Here is a 27229-nt window from a genome sequence, read left to right on the forward strand (position 1 = left end):
AGAGAGGGAAAGTGACTTGTCCCAAATCACACTGCAGATTTTTTGACTCCTGGTCCATGCTGTTTCTACTACTGCTTCCCCCTTCCCTCAGTCTCTGCTAAGATTATGACACCCTCTGTCCGAGCACCTCATCGAGTCCAAGGAACGCTTGCAGTGAAAAGAAGTGGATGAGACTTGGAATGAGGGAGACCAATGTGAGCCAATGCCTGGCTCATTTCTCACATTCTTGTTTCCAATCCTTCTGGGAAGGGCTTCTCCCACTTTTTAAGCAAAAGTGTTTATTGTTAAAGTCAAGGAACTCTTTTTTAGCATTAAATGAAGTTGAGGAAAATGTCTCATCACTTAAATTACTTAGGAGCCCGTAGATTTTTAACTAAATCCTCTCTTATTTGGTCATTTTTCATAAAGAGAATGAATCTAATAGTAGACTCAGTGTGATGGTCCCAGTCTGTCTGAGCAGGTACTTTACAACCTATTCTTAGCTTGAAAATGTTTTACTGATAAAGTAAGTGACTAGAAGATACTAAATTATCACCGGAACAGCGTAGATCCCCAGTTCTGGAAGACTGCCATCGAGTGTGTGTGTGAACCTGAATCAGTTGCCAACACGTTTGGCTTTCAATTGGATAGCTCTGTTCCCATATTTGCTTTAGCTCCTTTGTCAGCGCCAAGCAAACACCTGTTGATTTTATCTACCAAGGCTTTTGCCCTGTTCCAACTATGTAAACTAGCTATGCCAACACATTCCGTGGTGTTGGTTTTATTAAAGAGAATGGTGGAGGTTGACTGGGATTTTTGCCTTGTTCTGTCTCAGTCGCAGCACATCCTGTGGCATTCTTTTGTCTGCATATGCAGAGAGATTTCTCTGAGATTCAGTGTGTTTGCCTCCAGTGTTTAGATCTAGCTGGACAAGAGTCAGCTTAAGCAGAGGCCTGGGTTTGCAGAGTTCCAGTCTTCACTCTCTCAATATTGTTCATTGCCTGCTGGTGTGTGTCATGCTCTGCCAGGTGGTGAGGGGACTATAGAAAAAGACGTGACACCCCCAATGCTCTCTAGAAGGTGAAAATCTACTTGGCACCGTGGCCTCCCCTGGTGAGGATGCTGTGTTTGATGGACTTTCCGGTTTTTCCGCTCAGCATATGTCACTTTTGTAATCAGAAAAACTTAAAAGTGGAGCTGGGTGAAAACACGTTGTTGAGTGAGAAAAGCAAGATGTAGAATATGTACAGTGTGCAGTCTTTTATGTAAAGTTTTAAAACATGAATGTATGTTGTTTATGGATTCATGAATATATGTAAACATATAAAAACAGATGGGAAGGATTTCCTACGCTCTTCAGGGTAGTTCTCTCTTGGGGAGAAAGGGAAGTGGCCTGGGGATGGCAACTGGGACTTCAGTCATCTAACGCTTTATTTTCTTAAAGGAAATGTGATGTTGTTAACATTTGTTAAATCAGTGTGATGGGTTTATGGATGTTTGTTATATTTTTCTCTGTAGTTTTCTTTGTGTTCGAAAACGTGAATTAAATGCTTTTTACCCTTGTGTTAGAGCAAATGTTTTTAAAATTTATGTTGGGGAGATCAGCCAGCCAGCCATGAAGTTAACTAATATTTAAAGTAATGTTTATGATTTAGAGTGAAAATAAGTCATTTATACCGTGTGAAGCCATTTAGATAACATTTAAAAATATGCAAAACAATGCTATATGTTGTTTATGGATACATACATAGAAAATAAAAATGTAAAAAGAAAAATGCCTGATTTAATAAGATTGCTTCATAGGAAGGGAGGGAGGGATGAGCCGGGGTTTCAACTTCACGGCGTCTTATTACTTAAGTAGGTGTTGAGCACCTACCTGGGTGTGCCTTAAATTGTGATCTAAATCTAGTTTATTTAAAAAAATAGTTTGTAAAAGCAGTATAAACCCTGACTTTTGTATTTTAGGGAATCAGAGAAGATATGGGTTAGTGGACACCGGGGTAGAGTTGGAGAAAGTCTCATGGGGGGTGTAGAATTTGGAGGGCATGTTTCAGGATGGATATGACTTTGGAAAGGAAGTAGGGAGAAGAGCCCAATATGGTAATGAAGGTGTGTTTGGAGGGCGGAGTGGAGACCAGCCTGCTCTAGAGTTGAGTTTGGGTTTGGGAGGACAAGGGATGGGACAGGCTGATAGGTAAATTGTAAGTGCCGGGAAATCGAGCACCCTAATTGCCAAGCTCTTTCAGTCTATCTTCATTTAGTCTTTGTGATCATCTTGGTTTCGTTTGCTTTTCTAACTTCTTGCCTCTCCTTTTTGAGATTCAGTACACTGATTAATAATACAAAATGTTCCAGGTACAGATACATCATGACTTAGTTCACGAACATGTTAACGAATTCATTGTGGGCTCTGACACCTTTACTGATGAAGTCCAGCATTTATCTTGGTCTTTCTGGCTGTGCCAGAATGTTGGGCTGAAATCTTTAAAAAAAACGTCTGCCATGATTTTAAGATTCCCTTCCTGGAGAGTAAGTGACAGCCTTTGTCCCTTAAGCCTGCACAGTTAGGACTGTTTTTTTCTGCATGGATTACTGGCAGATAGAAATACTCTTTTAAGGAGAGGATCTAAGGCTATTCCCTCTTATTTTTCTACCCAGTCACCTAACCTAACCGGCCCATTGAGATCTTCCTGCAGTTTATCCTCTGATCTTTATATGTTACTACAAATAGGCTTGTGAACTTGGAGTTCAAATGTACTCATCTTAGGGTATTTGCAAACGTTAAAGTACAAATCAGTGCCTTTTTGGTTTTTTTGTTTATGCTTTAATTTTGGTGTTGTGTAAGCTTTCTCTCTTGAAGCCAAACTTTCCCTTTTTTCTTTGATCTCTCTTATTTTCTCTTTCTTTTTCCTCTGCCTAGGAAACTCTGCAAACACATTAAAGTAGTATTTTTGCATTTCTTATTAGTATATGTAATGGTTTGTTTACAAATGACTTAAAAACCTTGCAGAGAAGTTTAGAGAGTAGAGATTTTTATAACTAAAAGGGTCAGGGCCGTGTCCATAACTAAAGATCGTGTGCAAGAATATTCCCTCTGGAATTGTAGTAGAAATCAGTGTGAAAATGGTTGAACTGATTACATTGTTTAAAAGCAACTTTCGGATCACATCTGTTATGTCACACAAGGTACTTGGCAAACTTGTTCTATTTTCTAAATGTTGTGTGAAGAATAAATTACAAAAATGGGAGGGAGGAAGAAAACCAGCATTTCTTGGGCACTGAGTGTGTGCTGGGCTGCATTCTAACGTGTGCACATCTACCCCACCGCCTGCTAGGAGTTGGGCTAGAGGCTTTCTACACATTGTCCTATTTAAACCTCCCAACCCTCTTAAGATTGCTTAATTTGTTTCTTACAAAGGTGATACATGTACATGATAATAATTCAGAAAGGTCTAGAGAGGTTTGCAGTGAAAACTTAAGTGTCCGCCACGGGATCCTCCAGTCGTCTGGTTGTTCTTCCAAACCACTGCTGCTGGTGTCTTGTGTATTTGTTCAGAGATACCCTATAAATACATAAGCCTGATCATATAAATATGTGGATGTGTTTTATTTTAGAAATTTTTCTAAAAATGGAGGCATATTATGCATGCAATTCTGCCTCTGTTTTCAATGAATGTTTTAGAGTTTGTTTCATGTCAGTGGATATAGAACTGCCTCATTCTTTTTTTTTTTTTTTTTAAAGATTTTGTTTTTCCTTTTTCTCCCCAAAGCCCCCTGGTACATAGTTGTATATTTTTAGTTGTGGGTCCTTCTAGTTGTGGCATGTGGGATGCCACCTCAGCATGGCCTGATGAGTGGTGCCATGTCCGCGCCCAGGATTTGAATCGGCGAAACCCTGGTCCGCCGAAGCAGAGTGCGCGAACTTAACCGCTCAGCCACGGGGCCGGCCCCGCCTCATTGTTTTTAACAGATACACTGTAATTTGTTTAACCAGTCCCCTGTTGATAATAATCCTTTTTCTTTTAATAGGTAAGTCTAGCCCATTTATATTTATTGGCAAGATTGATATATTTGGTCTTTGTTCTATTTTTAATATTTTCTTTTCAAAATATCTTCCACTATAAGGACTGAACTTGCTTTGGGAAGTGGGTGTGCATGTGTATATTCTGTATATATATCTTTTTATTCTAGTGATTGCATGTAACTTTATACCATATTTCTTGAGACAGTATCTGTTGACTCCCTTCTATGAGCAATGATGAAATTAGTATATATTTCCTGCCCCATCCCTACCTGCTTTTAGTTGATTATATTGTTTTTCTTAGTTTTATTTTATATCTTAAAACATCCTTATGCCTCTTACTTGAGCTATTAGCTTTAAGTATCTTTTGAGCCTTTTTAGTAAAAGATGAGGAAATCAGTGTACTTATTTGTCTACTTTTTTCTCTGTCCTTTTTTTCTTTTCTTTTCTTTTCTTTTTTTTTTTTTGCTGAGGAAGATTCTCCCTGAGCTAACATCCCCTGCCAATCTTCCTCTTTTTGTATGTGAGCCACCGCTGTAGCATGGCCACTGACAGATGAGTAGTGTAGGTCTGTGCCCAGGAACTGAACCTGGGCTGCTGAAGCGAAGCATGCGGAACTTAACCACTAGGCCACTGGGGCTGGCCCTCCTCTGTCCCATTTTAACGTTTACCAGTTACATTATTTTTACATTTTCTTCTGCAACCATAAAGCCTCAAATTTAAGACTTGGTCTTAAGGTTAAATCAATTAAATGCTCTCCATCAGTCCTTTGCCATAGTTTCTCCATTTATCTCTATGTTTTTTTGGGTTTTGTTTTATTCTGTTTTGTTTTTTTAAAAGATTTTATTTTTCCTTTTTCTCCCTAAAGCCCCCCAGTACATAGTTGTATATTTTTGGTTGTGGATCCTTATAGTTGTGTATCTCTTTGTTAATTGAAGTTTTTCCCTTAGTAGTTTCTTCAGGAAGGAGTCAAGGAAACCATATGCCCTGAGTTCTTACATGTTAAAACGTGTTTTTCTTTCACCTTTGCACTTGAACAACAGTTTGACTTCATATATAATTATTGTCAGGCTACTCTTTTTTTATTGTGAATCATTACAGAAAAGTACATGAAACAATTGTGTAGTATGATAACTTGATGAATAATCACAAAGTGAACACCCTAGAAGCCCCCTTGTGTCTGTTCTCTGTCACACCTCCTTCCTTCCCCCCAGAGGTAACCACATTCTTTTATGTTAATCACTCCTTGCTTGCCTTTTTTTGTGTGTGAGGAAGATTGGCCCTGAGCTAACATCTGTTGCCAATCTTCCTCTTTTTGCTTTAGAAAGATCATCACTGAGCTAATGTCTGTGCCAATCTTGCTCTATTTTATGTGAGACACTGCCACAGTGTGGCTTGATGAGTGGTGCTAGTCTGTGCCTGGGATCTGAACCTGCAAACCCCAGGCTGCTGGAACGGAGCATGTAAACTTAACCACTACACGACTGGGCTGGCCCCTCCTTGCTTTCTTCATAATGTTGCTACTGTGGATGCATCCCTAAAGAATAGAAATAATTTTTGCCGGTTTTTGAGGTGCGTATAAATAAATCATAGAGTATTTGCTCTTTTATCCTTTGCGTGTTTTGTACTCAACATGACATTTGTAAGGTTCATTCTCATTATTACTTGCAGCCTTACTTCACATATTTACCTTGCTGTATAGTGCTCTATTATATGAACATATGACCGTATATTTCTCTGTTGATGGACACTTGGATTATTTCTAGTTTGAGGCTAAAAGCAACCATACTGCTATGAATAGTTTGCTGTATGTCTTCTGATACGTATATGTGTATGTTTGTCTTAAGATACATATGTGAGAGTGAAAACACTGGGTCTTAGAGTATGTACATTTTGTTCTTCTAGATGTGGCCAAACTGTCTTTTGAAGTAGTCGTACCACTCTGTACCCCCACCAGCAGTGTGTGAGAGTTCCTTGGGTTACTCTTCCCTGATAGGTAGTGTTGCATCACTGTCTTTTAGCCCAAGTGATCCTTTAGGGTAGATGGTATTCCCATTTTACAGATGAGAAAACAGGTTCAAAGTTGTGAAGTAGTTTAGTGCGAGTTGACGGAAGTAATTGCTCCCAGAACTAGCATTTGAACTCTGCTCTCTCCAACTCTAAAATCCGTTACCTTTCCATGCTGCCTTCTTTACAGATAGAACTTCCCGACGATCAGGTATGTAAGGCACTGAAACCTCACCAGGGAAGATGAACATTCTCAAAGACTTTAGTTTTAAAGAGCAGGTTGCTCTCCTTTGGCTTGAATGTAGTGTTCTTGGAGGTGACCTGTTTCTCAAAGTCCCTTCCAATTTTGTGATGCAGGTGGTACTCACCCCACATATTTGGTTTCCTGACGTCTTGCTTCTTCCTTTCTTCTTGCCTGCAGCATCCAGCCTGTGTATGGAGCACAGCACCCTCCTCTGGACCCTCGGCTCACCAAGAAGTAAGTCAGGATATTTTCCTTTCTCGCGTGTACTTCTTCCAAAACCCTTGACCCCTCCCCTACTTTATTGGAATGATCGTTTCTACTTTGACTTTTTCTCCTCTGCTCTGTTTTGGATCAGATGAGCAATCCTCTTACCTCTAAACAGTCCATTACTAAGTGGGAGAGTAACTCACATCAGAGGTGGAAACTGGTCTATGTAGGGTTTGGTGTTGGATTCTCTGTTCTGGTGAAAAAGTATTTATTGATTAAATATTGTCCTGAAATTGGATGATTGATGATCTTCTAGCAGGAGATCTGGTTTCTGGGGCTTCTTGCGTCTGAGTATATATAGGTCTGCCACCTTTTTCTCAGTTGTACTGTGAGGACTAGGGCGAATAGAATTTTTAACTGTAGGGCTGGCATTCTGCAAGTCCTCCTTCTCTTTGACACGCTCAAGGAAACCCAGCCATACAGTAGAGTTAGAAGCTTTCTGGAGGCTGTTTCTCTAGTAAAATTCAAATAAATTGTTTTCAAACACAGCAGAGACCCTAGTTAAACCCAAGCTGTGTGGGTGTGGATCTGTACCCCCAGTTACCGCTTTCTCACACCTTTCTCTCATGGGCCATCATCCAGCCACAATGAATTTAGATGAGGAGATGAGTTGTCTTCTCAGATTTTCTAAGAACTTTAGCCTCTATCTTTGGACGTGCTTATTACAGAGACCTATTTCTAGGAAAGCTGGAGTTGTAGTGAAAGCTGAATGATTCTAGAGGGATGGGAGCCCTAGGTTCTCATCCTCCTGGGGCCTGTAGTAATAGTCAGCCTTTCTTCCTTCACGGTCAATGGGGAAGTAAAGATAACGTACATTAAAGTATTTTGAATACCTGGAAAAATGCTGTGTCAAATATGCATTATCAATGTGGTAATTTTTCTTTTAATAACTGAATGTGTGGTGAACTTTCTGTAACTCTGCAGTGTGCTCTTTTTCCATTTTGGCCGGTATGGGCAAGGTACAGTCTTCTGAATTACTGTGGAAGCAGGACTGCTGTTCTTTCTGTAAGATGCATGATTTTTATATCAGAAACTACTAGAATGTAAGGTCTTTGAGGGCAGGACTTTGTTTTGTTCACCACTATAGCCTTGGTACCTAGAACAGCATGTGGCACTTAGTAGGCACTGAGTAAACATTTATGGAATGAAGGAGTGAAATCATTGCCTTTACTTACACAACGAGCTTTTCTTTAATGTCTCTTAGCTTGTACCTTGTATTAGCTCTTCTTAAGGGGAGCATATTTTCTGTGATATTTGTGTGGTATTTCCATTAAGTAGAATGAATTTCTACTATTTCCCGGTTTTCCCAACAGTAGGCTCTCTGGTCTGTTGGCCAGTGTAGCAGGCACTGTGGACCCCTCACCCAGCAGCCTTCCCTGCCCCCAGCCCCACCAGCCAGCAGCAGCCGCTGCGGCTTCCTTGCTCAAGTACTGTAATTTCAGCTGTCGAGCAGGTGACAATGTACTTAGAGCAGGTACCTGGATGAGTTCAGCCTTTTATAATAATTCCTTGGTAATCCCGGTGACTGGTCTGCATGGTGGGCTCGTCTCATTGGTTCTGGCCAGTGAGAGGTAAATTAATTTCTCCTGACGGAGGGTTCTTAGATTTTCTCCTTTGATCAGAGAGAGATCTTTTTGTGAAGAAAGCCTCCTTTTGCCTTCACTCATGTTTCCTGCTTTTGAATGTGGTAGTGTGAAAATGGGGTGCTGAAAGCTTAGCAGTTGACTGTAACCTGAGGGAAAGGCCAGGAGAATTGCAGAGACACAAGCCCAGCGCTGTGGCTGCACAGTCTTTACAACAGTTGAGCAATCTGTTCCTTGTAGCCAGTTCCATTCACAGCCAGGATTTGTTGATTGGTAATGGATCCATTCCAACTTATTTTATAGCAGCCTTTGATAAACACGTGGCTAACATGTCCGGCCACCTGGATATAAGGCAGTGGGATGGCCTATCCCATTTTATGTCTGGGTCAGAGTCACCATGCCTTGTCTGGACCTGTCTGTCAGTGTTCCCTGATTCTGTATTTAGGACAGGTCTTGAGAAATAACACCATATCCTAAACTGCCAAGACAAACTTTATATAGTCTTATTTTCCCACCTATTAGTGGTCTGAAACCATGACTGTTTTCGCTGATCATGCGGCAGAGCTGCAATCATACTTTCCATAGGAGAAATCACTTAGCTCGGCAATTTGGGAGGAATATAATTGTCACTGAATAAATTGCTGCCCTTTCCATGCACATGGTGGTTTCGTATTATTAATTCTTTCTAACATGGGACAACATCTAGGTCTGCAGTGGACCACTTTACAGTTCCAGATTGTTGCTATAAAACATTTATCGCCCTTATTTTAGTACCTTTGTTGGGACATTTTTATTACTTTCTCCGCTGCATGATTATCGTTCCACTTCAAACCACCATTAATTACTGTGTGGTTAATCCTCGTCACAGCAGAAGCCTTACGTTGGGTCTTCAATCATCTAAACTTCACGAGCACAGTAAGTCGTTCCCCATCTGTGTATATTGACTTCAATTTGCCAAATTATTGCCATTAGTGATAATATTGCCTGCAATAATTTTTATAGCCCAGATAAAACTAATCTTACTGCAGAGTGGCCCCACTTGATGGTATGACAAGCTTCTAAATTTATTGTTTTCTGAATCGATACTAAAGTGTGATAGCTCTTGGTTCTGAGTTATAAAGCTGGTTCACCTGAAGTCACATTAGTTATTGAGAAGACTGGATTTATTTGAATGTCACTTAATTCCCACTTGCTTCACTTTCCTTACCAGTGTCCAATATTATTTTTCTAAATAAATTTGTGTCATATTTCTACTAAGTGAACAGCCGTATCAGTAAAACAGTGTAGTATTAATCAAATTACAGTATGAGTCATCTTTTGTTTCCTAACCTGTAGCCACTCTTTTTCAAAATATCCTGGGGGGCCGGCCTGGTGGCACAGTGGTTAAGTGCGCACGTTCCGCTTCGGCGCTCTGGGGTTCGCCGGTTTGGATCCCGGGTGAGGAGATGGCACCACTTGGCATGCCGTGCTGTGGTAGGCGTCCCACGTATAAAGTAGAGGAAGATGGGCACGATGTTAGCTCAGGGCCAGTCTTCCTCAGGAAAAAGAGGAGGATTGGCAGCAGTTAGCTCAGGGCTAATCTTCCTCAAAAACAAAAAAATACAAAAAAAATATATATCCTTAGGTCTTTGTGTTACCATTTAACAAAAATACATTCACCAGACAACTAAGTTTCTCTCAAATGTGCCATTTATTAGGTTTTTGTGAGTGTTTAGTGTCACCTGCACTTCTTGAATCCCTTTTTCTTTACCACTTAGTAGCTCTGTGATCTTGGGCAAATGACTTAACCTCTCTGAGCCTTAGTTTCCTCACCCATAGAATAGAAATAATAAGACTCACCTCACAGAGTTGTGAGGATTAAATGAGATATCTGTGAAAGTGCTTTCTAAACTCTAATTTGGCATACAGTTGTAAGGAGGTAGAGTGAAGGTGTCTGTCAGAGGCCAGTTTGGTTGTAACTTTGATATAGTTCTGTTTAAAGAATCTTGGTTAAACTTCAAGCCACAGTGTGGCATTCTTGTACCTTGGGTTAAGTATAAATTAGTTGGGACCTTGTTAAAATAAGGCAGCCTCTAAACCAAAGGCGCCCCCAGCTAGAATTACTTAGATTGATTTTTTTACTGTGACCGTTGGGGTCAAAAGGGAAGAGAGACATTTCTCCTCCAAGGACCACATCTCTGGACATGGCATCTCCCCATTCTGGCCGCTGATGTACTTAGCCCGTTCCTGGTAGACGGGAAGTTATTCCTACGAGGGAGAGAGTCAGAGCTATCAGCATGCACACTGGAGAAACTATAGCTGTGGTGTTCTGTGCTCAGTGTGCTTGGCAACTCCTCTTCCCAGGCTGCAGATCCTACTGGGCCTTCTTTTTAACCAGTTTTTCTAGGTACAGTAGTTAAAGAGTGCATGCAAGCTTTGCACCCAGGGAGGCCTGGATCAGAGCCCAGGCTCACTGCTTGCTCATGACCTCAGGAAGCCTCGGTTTCCTCATCCGTAAATGGGAATAATAATAATGGCACCTCATAGGCTTAGGAATGAGCATCAGTGAGAAAATGGATATATATAAATGTTAGCACAGAGCCTGGCACCTAGTGAATAGCCAATAAATGTGAACTATTATGTATATATGAATTTATATTATCTCCTCTGGAGAGAACAAAATTAATCAACGTGGAAAAGCTTCAGAGCCTTAAATCTGCCCATCGTCGTCGCCGGTCTGTAGGTTTTTCTTCTTCTGTCAGTGGTAACGCAGGTGCCTTTCCACTCTCCCTCCGCTCTTTCATTCTCGAACGGGGTTCTCACCAACCTTCTTGTGTTCTCAGACTCCCACCCCTCCACGTGATACCGACCCCTTCCTCTGTGAAGACCTCTTTCTTCAGGACAGAGTGGACTTTTTTTAATTGGTTGGTTGAGTTTTTGAGTTTTATAAAATAAGACATCCTAAAATAATTTCTAGCAGCCTCAAAATGGTCTGCTTTGAATCCCATGTCTTTCTGTCACAGAGAATGACAGCCTTTCGTTCCTTCTTTCCTTTTCATTGTGTTGGAATGTCCTTCCCATTTCCGTTTGCAAAAGTCTTCATATGAGTAAATTCCAATTCTTAATCTAGTTCACTTATATTGAATCTTCATCTGCTTCAACAAATATAGTGGAATTCTTTAAATGCATGAAAAGGTGTAAAGAGGAACTTGACAAACACTCACGTACCCACCACTCAGCCGCTTTGCCTCCTTCGTTTGTATGGGAGGCTCAGTGTCTGTTAGAACCTGCCGCTCAGTATGGCCCATCTCTTGGGGTAGTGTTTTAATCCATATGCATATGCTTCACCCAATGTTAGATTGTCAGCATCCAGTCAATTCTTTGACCTGAGTTAAAATTCATCTTCTTGGTATGATGGTTTATTTAAAGAATTCTCAAAATAGCAAGAGGGTATTTAGGAAACATCAACCAGAAGAAACCAGGAGTTAGCCTTGGCATCCAGAGTACTTGATACCCCTGTTGGATTCATCACGTGCAGTCCTGAGGTAGCTGTAGCCTCCAAGGAGGAGAGCAGCAGGAATAACCACAGACGCCTGCAGTATTTTAGTGATGGCGGCTCTTTCTTACACGTCTGCCTATTTGTTCATGACAGTGGACCTCCGAGGGTGTCCTGCAGGTGGCGGATGCTGGATCCCCTTTTCCAGGGGAGAGGCAGTCATAGTGATGAGTCCAGAACCTACGGCCTCACCAGGTCTGCAGAGGAGTAATTTGCATTCTGGCTCATGGGTGGATTTTTTTTTTTAAGATTTTTATTTTTTTCCTTTTTCTCCCCAAAGTCCCCCCGGTACATAGTTGTATATTCTTTGTTGTGGGTCCTTCTAGTTGGGGCATGTGGGATGCTGCCTCAGCATGGTTTGATGAGCAGTGCCATGTCCGTGCCCAGGATTCGAACCAATGAAACACTGGGCCGCCTGCAGCGGAGCGCGCGAACTTAACCACTCGGCCACGGGGCCAGCCCCTCATGGGTGGATTTTTGACATGTGGATATTTGCACTGCATTTCCTCAGTTTTATTTTCTTTGATTTGGGCTCTTGTTCATTTCTGATTGTCCATTCTGTAGGTTTATAAGTACTCTTACTTTGGGGATTGATAATAGCCAACAAAACAACTTTTTCCCCGATTAATAAAAATAATATGCTCATTGTAGAAAACATGAATAATTCATAGACGTATAAAAATGAAATTAAATATCACCTGTAATTCCACAGCCCAGAGATAGGCATGGTTAACATTTTGATGTATTTCCTTCCTGGTCTTTTGTATGCATATACTTTTTAAAAAAAAATACAGAGAGCATAAAAATATATAATTTTGCTTCCGATTTCCTCTTTATTGAGATCATTTTCTAGTGATATTAAATAGCCTTCAAGATGTGATTTTCAATGGCAGTATAACATTCCATCTGGTGGCTGAACCATAATTTATTTCAACATTTCCAATTTCTAGATGTTTATGTTGTTTGCAGTTTTTAACCAAAATAGATAACACCATTATAACTGTTTTAGATCATCTTTGTGTGACTCTCTGATTATTTTCTCACGGGCAGAGATTTTTAAGGCTCCTGGTGTGTGTGTTGCCAGGGCGTTGTACGACATACACCCCCACCTGCAGTGTTAGAGAGCGGGTCTCACTACCCCGTCAGCACTGAAGAGAATAAGGCGAAATCTTTGCTAACTTTGTGGGTGGAAAATGGTATCTTGTTTTCATCATATTTGAACTGTTACATCTTATCATCTCATGTTCTCTCTCATATTTTGTGTGATGTATTTTCCTTTACTCTGTGTGTGACTAGCGTTTGAAAATAATGCTTCAGTGACATCTTACTCCTTTTTTGGTGTTAATAGTGGAGACATTCCAGTGAGCTTTCTGAGTCACCAGACTGCATTTCTCAGTGTTAATGGTAGTTGCCTTTCACAGTAGGTGTGGGGCTCATCGAGGGGGGTGGGGCAGGTCAGCAGACCACCCGCCTCTACCCAGAGGGAAGAAACATCTCTTGGAAACGGGGGACCTGCAGCTCTTCTGGCAGAGCCTCGGTTTCCCTCTAGAGCTGCCCTGCCTTGCTGGAGGAAACATGAGGCGTTGTAACGACGTGTTTACCCCGTTACATTCCAGCCCCTAGGTGTAAACTTACACAAGGCTCTGTCCTCTGCTTCCCTGTTGGGGGTATGAGGTCTGCTAGTTAGGACTGAGTTAGAAATGTCCCAACCACGCAATCCCCTGGACCCAGAATAAGGGCCCCCGGGCCATAAGCAGGAGACATAAAGAGAAAAGGTTTAGGAAAGTAGGAATGGTCTAGACGACTCTTAGGACTAGGCCCTCTTTCCTCAGTGAGTTAATCTAGTGTTTCCCAAACTTTAGTCATGTACCATTCTCATGAGTTTCTGCCATATTCTGTACTATTATCTAGTAAATGCATCTTAAAAAATAAATTCATTTTATTTACTCAAATAGATTTATTTTTTAAAATATACCTTATCGCTTCTGTAAATGGAAAACCAGTATCATTTGCCAAAAATAGAAAACCTTAAAAATAAACACAGTGAAAAACAAAACAATCTTATTAATTAAATTCTAAGCCAGATCCTATTGCTTGCAAATATGTCAATCCTGAAGCTGTCCTCATTTTGTTAAAAAATAGTGTTTAAGTCAGAGTAGCACCAACTGTCTCCTCTAGGCTAGCAGAGGGACTTCAACAGAATGAAAAAGGAACAAGCTGTTCTTTTTGAAACTTGGTGTCTGATGCTACATATGGAGCACCTAAAATTATCTCTTGTTCTACCGGTAGTTTCTATCCTGCTCTAAGGAATAGGTTAGGTTATGTTGCCATAACAGATTAACTCTGAGATCTCAGTGGATTGACACAACAAAGGTTTATTTCTTGCTCAGGTTATGTGTCCAAAGTGGAGTCCGGTGGGAGTGGAGGGCAGACTCAGCTCCACATAGTCACTCTGTTATCCAGGCTGAGGGAGGCGCCACCGTCGGGAGCCTCACCAGTTACCACAATAGAAGAAAGCTTATAGAGAACTCAGACCTGTCCTTTTATACTTTGGCTTGGAAGTGATTACCTCACTTCTCTCCTCAGCCCATTGGCCAGAACTAGTCTTATGGCCTCTCCTAAGTGCAAGGGGGCTGGAAAGTATAGAGGAGCACGTGGAATGTTTGGTGAACGTTGCTGTCTCTGCTACATCTGTCTCTGCACAAAGGGCTAGTCTGGCTGCATCTAGATGAGGAATGGATACGGGTGGTTTTTGCTTTGAAGAAAGTAATGATTGAGTATGAGATAGTTTGTAATACTGTTAATATTGTATTAAGCAAGTGAAGGTGGTTAGATGTGTCAGACCATTCCTTGGTAATGGTGTCTCCTTTCTTAAAGCTTCATTAAAGAACGGTCAAAAGTCAATGCAGTTTCTCTGAAGAATAAGAAGGCCTCCAGTTTTCATGAATTTGCCCGGAATACCAGTGATGCTTGGGACATTGGCGATGATGAAGAAGAGGACTTTTCCTCCCCTTCTTTCCAAACTCTGAACTCAAAAGTTGCTTTAGCAACTGCAGCCCAAGTCCTGGAAAACCACAGCAAGCTGAGGGTGAAACCAGAACGGTCCCAGTCGACGACATCCGATGTTCCTGCCAGCTACAAGGTCACAAAGTCCAGCAGTGATGCCCAGCTGTCCAGAAATTCCAGTAAGTCTATCCTCCTGCCCTCCATAGCCTCAGCCTTTTCAGTGGATTTCATTTTAAATAAAAACAATCTTTTCTGAGGGTATCACTCAGATCTCCCACTGGATAATAAATAAGCAAGCTAAAGCCTGAAGTATGACATCAGTGAGCCTAGCTGTACTTGGTCCTCCCACCTGGATGGCTGCCTGGCCCTGGGACCTGGGACTTCACTTCCTGACACCCAAGTGTTGCCTGCCATTCTCTTCTTCCTTTGCCTATGGTGGAGTCCCAAACTTTTGTGGTTTGATTGTTTCACATTGCTTTAGGTCTGGTCACCTTAAAGCGTATTGACTAATGTATTTGAAGTTGTTAGTGGCTGAATTTCACAAATGTTTGGCATCGGTGCTTGGCCTCTTTAGCCTGGGGAACAGCCACTAGCATGAGGTTGTCTTCTTCCTGTTCCTGAGGGAAGGAGCAACATGTGCCTCAAGGCCCTGGGTCACAGCTCCCTGCCCATCAGGTTGGGTGGGGCGGGAGGAGATGCCCCTTCTGTTTCTTTCCAGGAAAGTGGCTGCAATAACTGGCTGAGGTGATGGCTTTATCAGAAGTTTGGGGACTCTCGTACTCTTTCAAGTATGCATTGCTATATTTAATGTGGCCCTAAAGGGTTTTACGGAAGTCAGTTGTTCTGAGCTGGAGAGGGAAGTGTCATCATTCTAGTGAAAGTTAAAACAGCTGACTGGTAAAGGGTGAAAGGAAGTTGAAGAATGTCAGAGCTCTGGAGCCCGTCCTGGCTCACGTTCCAGCAGAACTTCTTCTACAGTTTCAGACTAAGCCTGTGGTCATGAAATTGTGTGTAAGCCCTTTAAAATCATTCCACAGCCACTTTCCATTGTTGATTCAGGCCCCAGACTGAACCTTTAATGCCATGCGCAGACAGACACGCAGTGTTGATTGACTGGGTGGCCGCAGCTCCAGGCTATGGAAAGTATCTACACACCATGATTGAGGGTCTCCAGGGGGTCCCCGTGTGAGGAAGGCCCCAACCCAATCCCTAATGAGCTGCCCTTGTGCAGCCAGGACCCCCAGAGCATTCATTCCCTTTAGAGGTTCCCTCCTGTGAGCGTCGATCTGTCAGTCAGTGATCTCTGGGCTGCTCCTCAGTCTCAGCTCTGTGGTGTGTGGCCTGTGTTTTCTAGGCCCCATGTCACACTAGGCATTTAATCCAAGTGCCCTGGGGCAGTTGTCTCTGTAAACCTTCTAGCTGTGTTGGTTGGTTAGTATTCACAGTTTAATTCTTGTTGTGACTACTGCTTTTTAAGGCCCGGATACGTAAAGAATATGAAACTGTCATGAAAGGACAGTCGGAATTTAAAACTGAGTTTTGTTTAGGGTAGTAAAATAAATAAGGGTTGTGGAGTCAGACAGGCCTGAGGTGGCATCTCCACTCTCCCTTGCAAGTTACTTAACCCCTCTGAGCTGCAGTTTCCTCTTCTATAAAATAGTCATAAATTGCTGCCGTATGTTGTAAGTATCAAATGAGAGATCACATGTAAATGTGACCAGCATGGTGCCTTATACTTAGTAAGCACTCAATAAGTGTTAGTTCTATGTTGCTCATTTCTCCCACCTACCATTTAGTTTAGAAGTGTCTAGAACCAGACAGGAGTTCAGCTTGAGTCTGTATTCCTGTTATTTCTGTCGTATCCCGGCAGAATTGAAAGGTGGTTCATTTTGGAAGGAAATGCGCGAGCACAGGGCAACTGCAGCCATCCAGAGAGGGATTGCTTAGGCCAGAGCTGCTCACCCTTCTGGTGGGCCAAGGACAGGTAGGAGGTGTGCTGGGATGTGATGCTCTCAGCCCGTGGGCCAGCTGGGTGGGCGTGGGGCCTCAGGAGAGCAGCCACCTTTTATTGCAGTGTGCCCTACAGTGTCACCATTTCTTATGTGCTCCGTGATGTGAAAAGGGAAGGCAAACACCGCCTTAGACTACCTTGCCGCCAAACTCACTGCTAGGCACCAATTCTAGATTGAGGTAGAACGACAGCATTTGCTTTTCCCCTGGAGTTGCCAAAAATGTTCTCAAAGTTGCTACAGCATCTGGAGTCTGTTAGCACATAACATGATAAAAATGCAGCCCTTCCTCTGGGCGGACGAGGGGAGCACGGCTGGGTTTCCGTCCTCTGGCTGCCCCTCAGCAGGGCACCTGCAGGCAGCGCACAAACCACACAGCCGCAGCTCTGCTGGAGGAGACCGGTGCTCAACAGTCAGGTTTAGGGTTTCTCAGAATCCATGCTCTTCGTGCAGCTTGTTCTCTTTCTCTTTCGAATTATCTCAGGTGATTCATGCCTGAGGAACCCGCTCCACAAACAGCAGTCACTCCCTCTCCGACCCATCATCCCCCTCGTTGCCCGGATCTCAGACCAGAACGCTTCTGGGGCGCCCCCCATGACTGTCCGGGAGAAAACCCGCCTGGAAAAGTTCCGTCAGCTTCTCTCCAGCCACAACACTGACTTAGGTGAGTCCCCGAGAGCCCTGGGCAAGGTGGGGACTCTTGGTGAGGGGAATTCTCAGACACTTGGAAGCTACTGCTCTTTATTCTTCCTTCTTTTACTTTTCCAGCATCTCCTGATCTGGTGCCCATTGCAGTGACATGCAGGTATTAAGTCAGAAGTATGTTACTAGAAATTAGGGCCCAAATTAGGTGGGACTGGATTCTGGGGCCTGTAGACCATAGTGCAACTCTTCTGGCTTTGGTCTCCCCTACCTCAAGGTGATTCTTACTGAAACCACACCCACTGGTCTTTCTCTTCACTCTAACTCTAGTCTCTGAGCTGACTGGATCACCGCTGCAGAGCCGTGTCCTTGGCACTTGGCTGCTCAGGGCTGCTGTCTGGGGCTTTTTCCCTGTGCTCGTCAGTAGCTGGTGGTGGTGATCTCTTCCTTGAACGGTGGGAGGCGTCAGGCAGCGCTGGCTGAGGTTTGTTTCAGGGCATTTGTGGGAAGAGCTAAATCCAACGAAGCTGTCATCTGTTTGCAGATGAACTGAGGAAGTGTAGCTGGCCAGGGGTTCCCAGGGAGGTTCGACCCGTAACCTGGAGACTCCTGTCGGTGAGTTCTACCCCCTGCGTCGAGAAACGTGAGCCTCACACAGCCCTTCCCACCTGATGAGGTTAGTCTGGGCACATTAGTCTCACTCCACAGACTTCTCTAGTCCTACTGGATATGACGGAACTGTGGGACTGTAGTTCCGTCTCTGTGCATGAAGAAACACATTCTCGAGAGTTTATTCCCACACACGTAGAAGAGCACAGATTTGTCCCTGTAGCCATAATCTGACTTTCTCAACAGCGAGGAGGCAGAATACAGTGAGGCCGGGTGATCCCAGCACCTGATTGCGCAAGCTCCCACATTCCCTGTGCTTTACCCCTTTGTCAGGAGGAATACCGAAGCGGGTGAAACCCACTTTGCAGCCGTGAAGAGTAGATAAATGGGCCTCCCTCGGAAGCCTGCAGGAGACCCACTCTCACTAAGTACAGAGCACCGTGCCAGCCACTGCAATAGGACTCTTGGACTTCCTGAGTCTGTAAATTCACTCATTTCGTCTAGTGGGGATTTATTGAGGGCTTGCTGTTTGCCAGGCACAGTGCCGGGTGCTGTGAGGGTGTAAAAAAATGAATAAACCACGGTCCCTGCTCTCCAGGCCCTCGCTGTGGAATGTGTTATATAGCTGTCTGCACGAGGAAGGGTCTCTCTCCTAACTCTTCCCATCCCCAGTCTTGCAACCACGTAACCATTCCCTCTGCCATTTCTAATAAATCTGAATGCTATTAGGAGTAGATTTGCTGAGAACGGAAGAGGAACAGATGTAAGAATTAAGAGCAGGATCTAGACCAGGGATAAGAGTGAAAGTTGGCCTGGAGCTTTGGCTGGGGGCGAGGGGGGCTGTGCCAGAAGTTCTGTGTCTGGGCATCACAGCTGCTATGTCACAGATTCCATTCAGCTTCCTAAGCCGGTAGTTCTGAATGTTGCCCTGGAAAAGAGTGTGTAACTGGTACAAACCTACACGGCACACCCTGAAATGTGCTGTGGAGGTGGCCATCTCCCTGCGATCCTTGGAAGTATTGTCTCGCACACACGCAGCCCCCCGAGGTCCTGACTTGGGTCCAGTTCCCTTCCACTGACCTACATTCACTGCTCTGCTGTGCCAACTCTGGGAGCTTGGAGTGCTCACCAGCAGTGTGAGCTCCGAGCACAGTGCAGGGCTACAAGAGTAAATAGCCCTGGGGAAGTTGGCTGTGCTTCATCTGCCCACATGTGGCTCACGTTGAATGAGGAGAGGACAAACACTGGGTGGCCAAAGCCTGAAAGGGTTTACCCTTGTCCTCTTGGCAGTTTTCCTTCCATTCCTTTGATAGTTTCCACACCACTGCTCAGGCTGAAATAAAAATTAAGGATTCCTCCAACCAGTGTCTGTCCCCATCTGACTAGCAGTCCTGTCTACAGGGCTATCTCCCTGCAAACACCGAGAGGAGGAAGTTGACCCTGCAGCGGAAGCGGGAGGAGTATTTTGGCTTCATTGAACAGTATTATGACTCTCGAAATGAGGAACATCACCAGGATACCTACAGACAGGTATGGTCATCACCTGCTGCCTTTTTGCTTACTAGTCATAATCTTAAGGTGTGTCTTCTGGGAGTGCTGTCGGGGTAGAGGTTTTCCAAGTCTTCAGGCTATGGTGTCCTGGATAGGAATTAAATTTATTCCTGGAAGTGTTTCTTCTCTTTCTAATTCAGTAGCTCTGATTTTAGCCACTTTAAATAGATAGAGTTTTTTGGGCACTGGTCAGTGGCAGTGCTTCTCAAAGTTTAATGTGCATACAAATCACTTAGGATTTTGATAAAATGCAGATTCTAATTCAGTACATCTGGGGTGAGACCTCACTTCTAATGAGCTCCCGGGCAATGCCGACGCTGCTGGTCCACAGACCACACTGCGAGTAGGAAGGGTTCTGGGCACCAGATGAAAGATGAGTTCACTCGAGAGTCGTCCAGTCCCTCTGGACTGTGACATCAGTGTGTCCTTCTGGCAGCTGCAGGGCCTGTTCAGCACCCACGTCTGTCTGTCGGCAGGAGCTGTAGCCATCAGCAGCCTTGGCAGGGAGTGTTTCATCATTGCTCACGGTGGTCCCCACAGCCTGTGGGAAGGTGGAGGGGGAGAAGAGGAGGCTGGTGGCTGCAGAGGGGGAGAGACCAGGGGAGGCAGCTGTCAACAACGAGCCCCACGAACTGAAGTAGCTCTTCTGCTGCTGACACAGTCCTTAGAATTGTTAGGCTGGGTGTTGGGAAATCCAGAGACCGAAGCCAACCAGAGTGATGTCTTTGGTGATAGAAGTCAGAACTTTTGGTGTCAGTTACTTAAGGCCAGCTCCCCCGGTTCTTCCCCACTTCTTACATGTCACGACTTCCTGAGCAGGTCCTTTTCTAGTTCCCTGCATGGGCACATTTTTGCAGCTGTCAGAACTCTTTTAGTTCTGGGGAACTGTTGATGAGTAAGATTCTGAAAGGGGTACACGTTTTGATCTTAGCTGTTAAGTAAATACCAGCCTAGAGTGAAACAGGCTTTAGAGCAATAGGAAAAGCAGGTGATTGTCTCAGGTTGTGAAGCCTATTGCTGTTTGATGTAAGTGGTGTCTTAGAGGGGAGGGTTCCTCACTGTTCAGTAAGCCATTGCTGTTATGGAAATGTATTCCAGATGGACAGGTAGGTTTAACTGGCCTCCGTGTGTGTGTCAGTTCTTTCTAAAGATAAATTGTGCTCCTATTCTTACTCCCTTGATTCCTGGTTCTTAAGAAAATAACTTCTCAAAAGAACAAACCAGCATTTGAGTTTTTGGACGTGGCTTCTCTTTTTCAGATTCACATTGACATTCCAAGGACGAATCCTCTCATTCCATTGTTCCAGCAACCACTTGTTCAGGAGGTGAGGGAAGTACTTAACGTTCTCGGCCCTTCTCCACCCGACCTGTCTGGCACCTGCTCTGCGTGGAAGAGTGCTGTAGCCCTCCCTCCAACTATGGGCAGGTTTACAGCTAATCGTGATGGTACCTTGTTTTCAGATATGGAGCTTTGGTCCTTTCCGAGCCTTTTCTCGTGCATTCTCATTTGATCCTCATAACAAAGATTTGTTATGGGCCAGGTAGTGCTTTGAGAGCTTAAGGGACTTGCCCAGAGCCGTGAGGCCACCTGATGACAGAAGGAAGACTAGAACCCACGTCTTAGAATTTCTAGTCCTGTGTTTGCTCTACTTTATCAAGCCAGGGTAGTGATTTTTTTTTTATTGTGGTAAATATACATAATATAAGATTTCCCATTTTAACCATTTTTAAGTGTATAGTTCAGTAGTGTTAAGTACATTCACATTGTTGTACAGCCATCATCACTGGTCCATCTCTAAAACTTTTTTTCATCTTCCCAAACTGGAGCTCTTACCCGTTAAACAATAACTCTCCATTCCCCAGCAACCACCATTCCACTTTCTATCTCTATGGATTTGACTTTTCTCGGTACCGCAAATAATTAGGATCATACATTTGTCCGTCTGTGACTGGCTTATTTCACTTAGCATAGTATCTTCAAGGTTCATCCATGTTGTAGCATGTGCCAGAATCTCCTTCCTCTTAAAGACCAAATAATATTCCATTATATGTATATAAGATATTGTTGATCCATTCATCTATCAATGGACACTTGGGTTGCTTCCACCTTTAGGGTTTGTGAATAATACTGCTATGAATGTGGGTGGGCAAATATCTGTTTAAGTCCCTGTTTTAAATTATTTTGTATGTATATCCAGAAGTTGAGTTAGTAGTGATACTTTGAGACCTAATAAGTTAGTGAAGCAGATGGAAGGTCTCGGTAGGACTATTATCTTTTGACCCAAGCAGTACCTATGAACTCCTTGAGATTACGGGTTTCCTTTGCAGCTTCATGATAGCTAGGACTCTGGGTGTAAGTGCTATTTGAGTTGTTCTCACTTAGCCTCATAATAGAGAGGGATGGTGGTAGAAATGCTCAAAATAATTACTATTTGACTTTTATCTGTTTAAGTATAGATATCTCTACTGGTGGGATCCCTCATGACTTACCAACAGCATAAGGAAGACTTTGAGGGTGACACCTTTATCTTACCTATAAGATTCAGCTCAAAGTAAGCTAAAAGCCATGCAGGATCCCTTGTGTCTCCAGTTCAGTTTCCCATGGCTCAGCCCTACTTATTCCTCATTTTAACTTGGAGATGTTTAGATACTTATTTTTTACCTGTGCATGCTTACTCTAAACTTGGAGACAGGGAAAGTAGCCTGTTTAAAGGCTTCTCCTAGTAGTAGAACCTGACTACAAAGAGGGAAACTCAAACTATAGTCTCCCCAATTTTTTCTTGAATCACCTTCTCATCTAGCAGGCTATAGTCGTCTTAAATAGAGTAAAATGCCAACCAAGGAGCAGAGAACTAAGTAACACTGACTACTGAAGGACTTGCTTTGCAAACTAGGAAGATACTCGAGCATTGACTATAGTAAGTCAGAATTACCCACACTCGCAGAAGAGGTGTGAGAAAAACCTTCAGGGGTTATCTTATCCTCTTCTCTTTGCAAGGCGAGATTATCCCAGACTTTTTCTGTGGTGAAGAGTCCGTGGTCTCCCCTGGTAACCAGGCTTTGTGCCCTTCAGTTTCCATCCCCTTGGCGTCTTCACCTGTACAGTGTGCGTGACTCTGCATCATCCTATCCTTTCAAGAGAGGGATTGCCGCAGGTCTCCTGATTCTGAACAGCTGGCTTCCATGCCCTTGGCCATTGTTAAAGCCAGTTGCCAAGGATTTGTGCATTCTCAAGGGACTGATAGTGTGGAGCAGAAACCCTGGTAAGTCCTTCAGAAGGACTGACCTAGAGGAGCTTTTACCAAAGATGTCCAGGCAGACATAGATCACAGGAGGTGTGAGGAGACAGAGGGCAGAGAACCCTTGAGATCTTCCTGAACATGGTGGGTCTGGCTTGAGCTACAGTTTGAAGGGAGGGAGGGGGTCATTTGGCAGTAGAGAGTTAGAATGTAAGAAGGCCCCCATAGAGGGTTGGACCTAACACAGATGAGGACGGCACACCTTTCCCTCAGCCCCAGAGGGCTGCAGGTGAGCCAGTCTAGTGGAGGCAGAGGGGCCAGCTCCTTCCAGGTGGGCCTTTGTTCTCGCTGCCTGTAAGGGCAGCGGTGTTGACAGTGGGAATATTTCTCAGCTCTTTCTGCCAGCTGGAAGGCAGACTCAACACAGGGGCTGGGAAACATCCTTTATTGTGTCTCTAGATTCTCCACTTCTCTCTTATACCAGCTAACCAATGCCAAAACCATACAACCATTTCCTTTGTTTTGTTTTTTTTAGATTTTATTTTTCCTTTTTCTCCCCAAAGGCCCCCGGCGCATAGTTGTGTATTTTTAGTTGTGGGTCCTTCTAGTTGTGACATGTGGGGTGCCGCCTCAGCATGGCCTGACGAGTGGTGCCATGTCTGCACTGGCGAAGCCCTGGGCCACCAACCGGAGCGCACGAACTTAGACCACTGGGCCACGCGGCCGGCCCCAACCATTTCCTTTTTACTGTTCTCCCTGGGAAATATTTTCACCCTTGCACCTGACCTCTGAGAGGGGCTCTTCAATCTGCCTCCAGAGCCGGCTGGTTGGGGCTCTGCAGAGTCCACACGCTATGGAGGCCCTCTCCTCTCCCATCCCACCGCATGTAGTCACCATAACCTCTGCCCTCCCTCTGGTGTGCTTCACAGAGACAGGAGGCAGCCTGGTCAAAGCCAGCCTAAAGAATGCATCGGGCCAAGGAGTTGTGGTCACCAGGATGAAGCCAGAGAATGAGTATTATCAGGTTGAGAGAAGATGAGGGAAAAACTCAGAGGGCCTAATGAAAGCAGAGGGGCATGTAGCTGAATGGGACAGGGCCGGACTCTGTAAAGGGACCGTAAAGATTTTTTCTTTCTCTCCAATCTTGGCCTCTGGCCTCTTGTGGCTAATATACTTAATCTCAGAGGCCTTCTTGTGGAGGCCCTGGCTGATTTCTCTGTTCTCAAATTCCCGGCTTTAGGAGTCCATAGGATTTGGTTTATTTGACTTCCTGTTCCCAGCAAATGTCTGAGTTGCATCCTAATGTATGAAGTGATTTCCTGCATTTCCAGCCTGTCACTAGTTCCTGCTCAGGCTGGGTTAGAGCTACTCTAGATCTCGCTCTGCTTTCTTCTCAGCAGGGAGAAAGGAGAGGGTGGTAGAGCAGGCATTTCCTGTCTAAGTCCTGTATTGACCGAAAGAAATTTAGAAGTTAGGTGTTCTGATATCTTGCCCCTTGAAATAGAGAAATGTATCTACAACTGAGAGTGTGGTGGCCTGAATTAATGACACCCATAGAAAACGTTTCTCTAAGCCATTTGTGTCACTAGCCATTCCTTTTCCCAATTTTATATCATGGTGACTACATACTGAAAAGATAAATAAACAGCGAGGCGTATCTACCCCTGCTTAAAAACGGTTAGCATCTTAGAAACTTTTTATATTTATATGCTTCCTTTGTTCCGCAGTATTTAAAAACTTTTCCTAAAAATTCTGCAGCAAGCCTGAGATAAGCTGTGAGGTTGGTAAATGGAGGGAGGGAGTGTGTCCCCATGATTTAACAGTCGTGTCTTCTTTCTTTCTCATTTTCCTAGATCTTCGAAAGAATTCTATTTATTTGGGCCATCCGACACCCTGCCAGTGGGTATGTCCAGGGAATTAATGACCTGGTCACTCCGTTCTTTGTCGTCTTCCTCTCAGAATATGTGGGTAAGAAGCATGAGCACCAAGTTGGACAAGCTATTGCTCTTTCTCATCTGCGGTCTGTTTGTTTTTCCCAAGAATGCAGCCAGTAGGCACGTCTTCCTAAAGGAGAGATGGTGGCTTTAGAATACACAGCTTAACCTATTTTGGCAGTTTGGAATTTATCTCTTGAGATGGTTGCAGATGTCACCTAAAAGGACCTGCTTTGTCACAAAACTGACAAAATTGATACGTTTATGTTCCGCTATAAACAGATAGTTTGATGGTTTATTTGAGGTTATGTTAGGATCTTTTTGAACTTGTCTCAAACACAGGCCCTCATCCGTGAAAGGTGGAATTTTAGATTGTACATCAGGCCTTCACACTTCAGTTCACATGCTGTATCTCAGGAGCAGGATGTGGACATGTAGAGGAGGAAAGGTTGTGGCACCAGGATGCGGCTCACGTTGGAGGTAATAGAATGGCCAAGGAGACATCTAGGACATATTCTCCCCGGCCTCCTCCACCTCTTATCCCACTGAGCTCTTGTCACTTTGGATAGAGTGATTAAATGTCAGGGTGGCAGTTAGGTTTTCTTACAGCCCCAGACTCCTCCTCCAGCCAGCCTAAATTAGGTAGAGTCTTAAAAGGAGTTGAGAAGCTTCTATTTCTCCTTTTGGTTTTGTTGTCTTAGTTGGTTAAAGAGAAGCTCATGTGGGACTCAGAGCATTGAGGGGGACCTTAGAAAACTGTCCATCTAATCTTCTCATTTCACACATGCGTTGTGATATTCCCTGCCTCCTTGTTTGTGGCAGAGTAGAACTCGAAGCCTTTTCTTTAGACTAGAAGTGGTGGATTATTGTGGTGTTCGGAGAAAGCCATTGCTGCAGGGGGTAGGAGGGTAACGAGAAGTGGACTAGGGAGGAGCTCCTTGGAGGGGGAGAGCATAGGAAGTGTCTCACTCGATCCATCCCATTTGGGTTTTCTGGTGAGGTTCAAAGGGATGGTGTTTTGGTCTTTTATGAGGCAGTCTCAAAAAGTTAAGGCAACTGAATGACACCATCTCTTGTTCCCTTAAGTGTCAGCACCCAGGACAGACCTGGGAGTACGGGTGAAAGGTCACTTTACCAGGGGATCTTAAGCAAAAGCAAGATAACTTAAAATTTAGCTGCCAAAAGCATGTAAATAAAGCTTGTGCGGGAGGACTTTCTATTTTCCCCTCACATTAATAGGTCAATTCTGTGTGTTTAACTTTGTTAAGAGCAGTGCAGCTCATCTTGGTTTGCTTCTTGCAGTAGTTTTTTTTCTAAAATAGTGTTAAAGGTCTAGGAAGGTATTAGTCCATTCATTAATCTACATTTGAAGTCTAAATGCTGGCATGAAATCTCGGTAACAGTGTTATGCCAGTTAAAAATATTCCTCAGCAGCTGCAATTCTAATTGGATATTTAATTATCTTGTTAGCTGCCATTTATATTTTGTACCAAACTTTCCTTTACTTTCTATAGACGCCCTTCCCATTACTACTTCCAAGTACCGTGCCTTTCTTTGATAGATGTGACTGCTTCTGATCTTGGTATGTGGTTCAGCCCCACATGCTGAACGGTGAAACCATTGCTGATCCACAGTGTTTACACAGTAAAGCATGGGTTTCTGTGCCCCTTCTAGGCAAGGAATCCTTTTTTGGCAAGGCTGCGCTCAGTGTCACCTCTGCAACAGACTTAAAATGGTTCTTTGGTACCTTCTCCTAGACCTGGGAAGGTGGGGCCCATTCATTTTTTACAAAAACTTTAGTTCTGTTAAGTTTCAAACATATTTAAAAGTAGAAAAAGTAATCACATAAATCCCCATATCCCCATCACCCAACTTCAACAGCTAGTCCTGTTTCATCCGTACTTCTATCCATTCTCCACCCCCTCATCTTTGTGAATTATTTGGAAGCAAATCTCAATATCAAGCATCATATCATTTCATCCGTAAGTATTTCCATATATATCTCTAGAAGATGATGATTGCAGAAATGTACAGTCATAATGCAATTATTACATCTAAAAAGTAATAATAGCTCCTTAATATAGTCTAATATACAACAGTGTTAAAATTTTCCTAATTCTCATAAATATATTTAACAGTTTGTTTGAGTCAGGGTCCAAATTGGGTCCACACATTCTAATTGGTTGATATGTCTCTTAAGTCTCTTTTAATTCATCGTTTCCCATCCCTGTTTCCCTTAGGACTTTATAGTACTAGCCTTATTTTTCCAGTTTTAAACCTAGGGCTTTCCCATGCCAACCAGTAATATCACTCTGATTTTTAAAGCACTTGACCATTTGCAGAGTACTTTGATGTACCTGATTTCATTCAGTAGGCCCCAGTGTCTCTTGAAGGTAGATGTATCAGCCCATTTTACAGGTAGAAATCCAAGGCTCAGAGATTTAATGAGTTTTCCAAACTCAAACTCAGGCCTTTGACCTTAATACCTGTGCTCTTTATATGACTTGGTGGTATCTCAACTTAGATCCATGTCCTTGGACCTCTAATGGCTCCCTCTACTTCATTCTCTGCTCCAAAGCAGGCAGCACATTTTTTATTGCTCC

At 43.6% G+C, this 27229-nt stretch overlaps 1 protein-coding gene across 5 annotated transcripts in view; it reads left to right on the forward strand.

Annotated features, from left to right (window-relative positions):
• Positions 1 to 27229, forward strand: part of TBC1D22B (TBC1 domain family member 22B) — a 66747-nt gene that overhangs the window by 6506 nt on the left and 33012 nt on the right. For 3 of the 5 annotated variants that reach the window (XM_070584497.1, XM_070584496.1, XM_070584500.1), the window contains exons 2-8: positions 6429 to 6485; positions 14514 to 14821; positions 17136 to 17315; positions 17838 to 17908; positions 19304 to 19432; positions 20713 to 20778; positions 24546 to 24660. In XM_070584497.1, coding sequence (XP_070440598.1) covers positions 6429 to 6485; positions 14514 to 14821; positions 17136 to 17315; positions 17838 to 17908; positions 19304 to 19432; positions 20713 to 20778; positions 24546 to 24660 — 926 coding nt within the window. The remainder of the gene's footprint in view (positions 1 to 6428; positions 6486 to 14513; positions 14822 to 17135; positions 17316 to 17837; positions 17909 to 19303; positions 19433 to 20712; positions 20779 to 24545; positions 24661 to 27229) is intronic. The other 2 variants (XM_070584499.1, XM_070584498.1) reach the window with 1 other exon arrangement.

The sequence above is a fragment of the Equus przewalskii genome, chromosome 19 (assembly GCF_037783145.1).
Source record: "Equus przewalskii isolate Varuska chromosome 19, EquPr2, whole genome shotgun sequence".
Taxonomy (NCBI): Eukaryota; Metazoa; Chordata; class Mammalia; order Perissodactyla; family Equidae; genus Equus; species Equus przewalskii.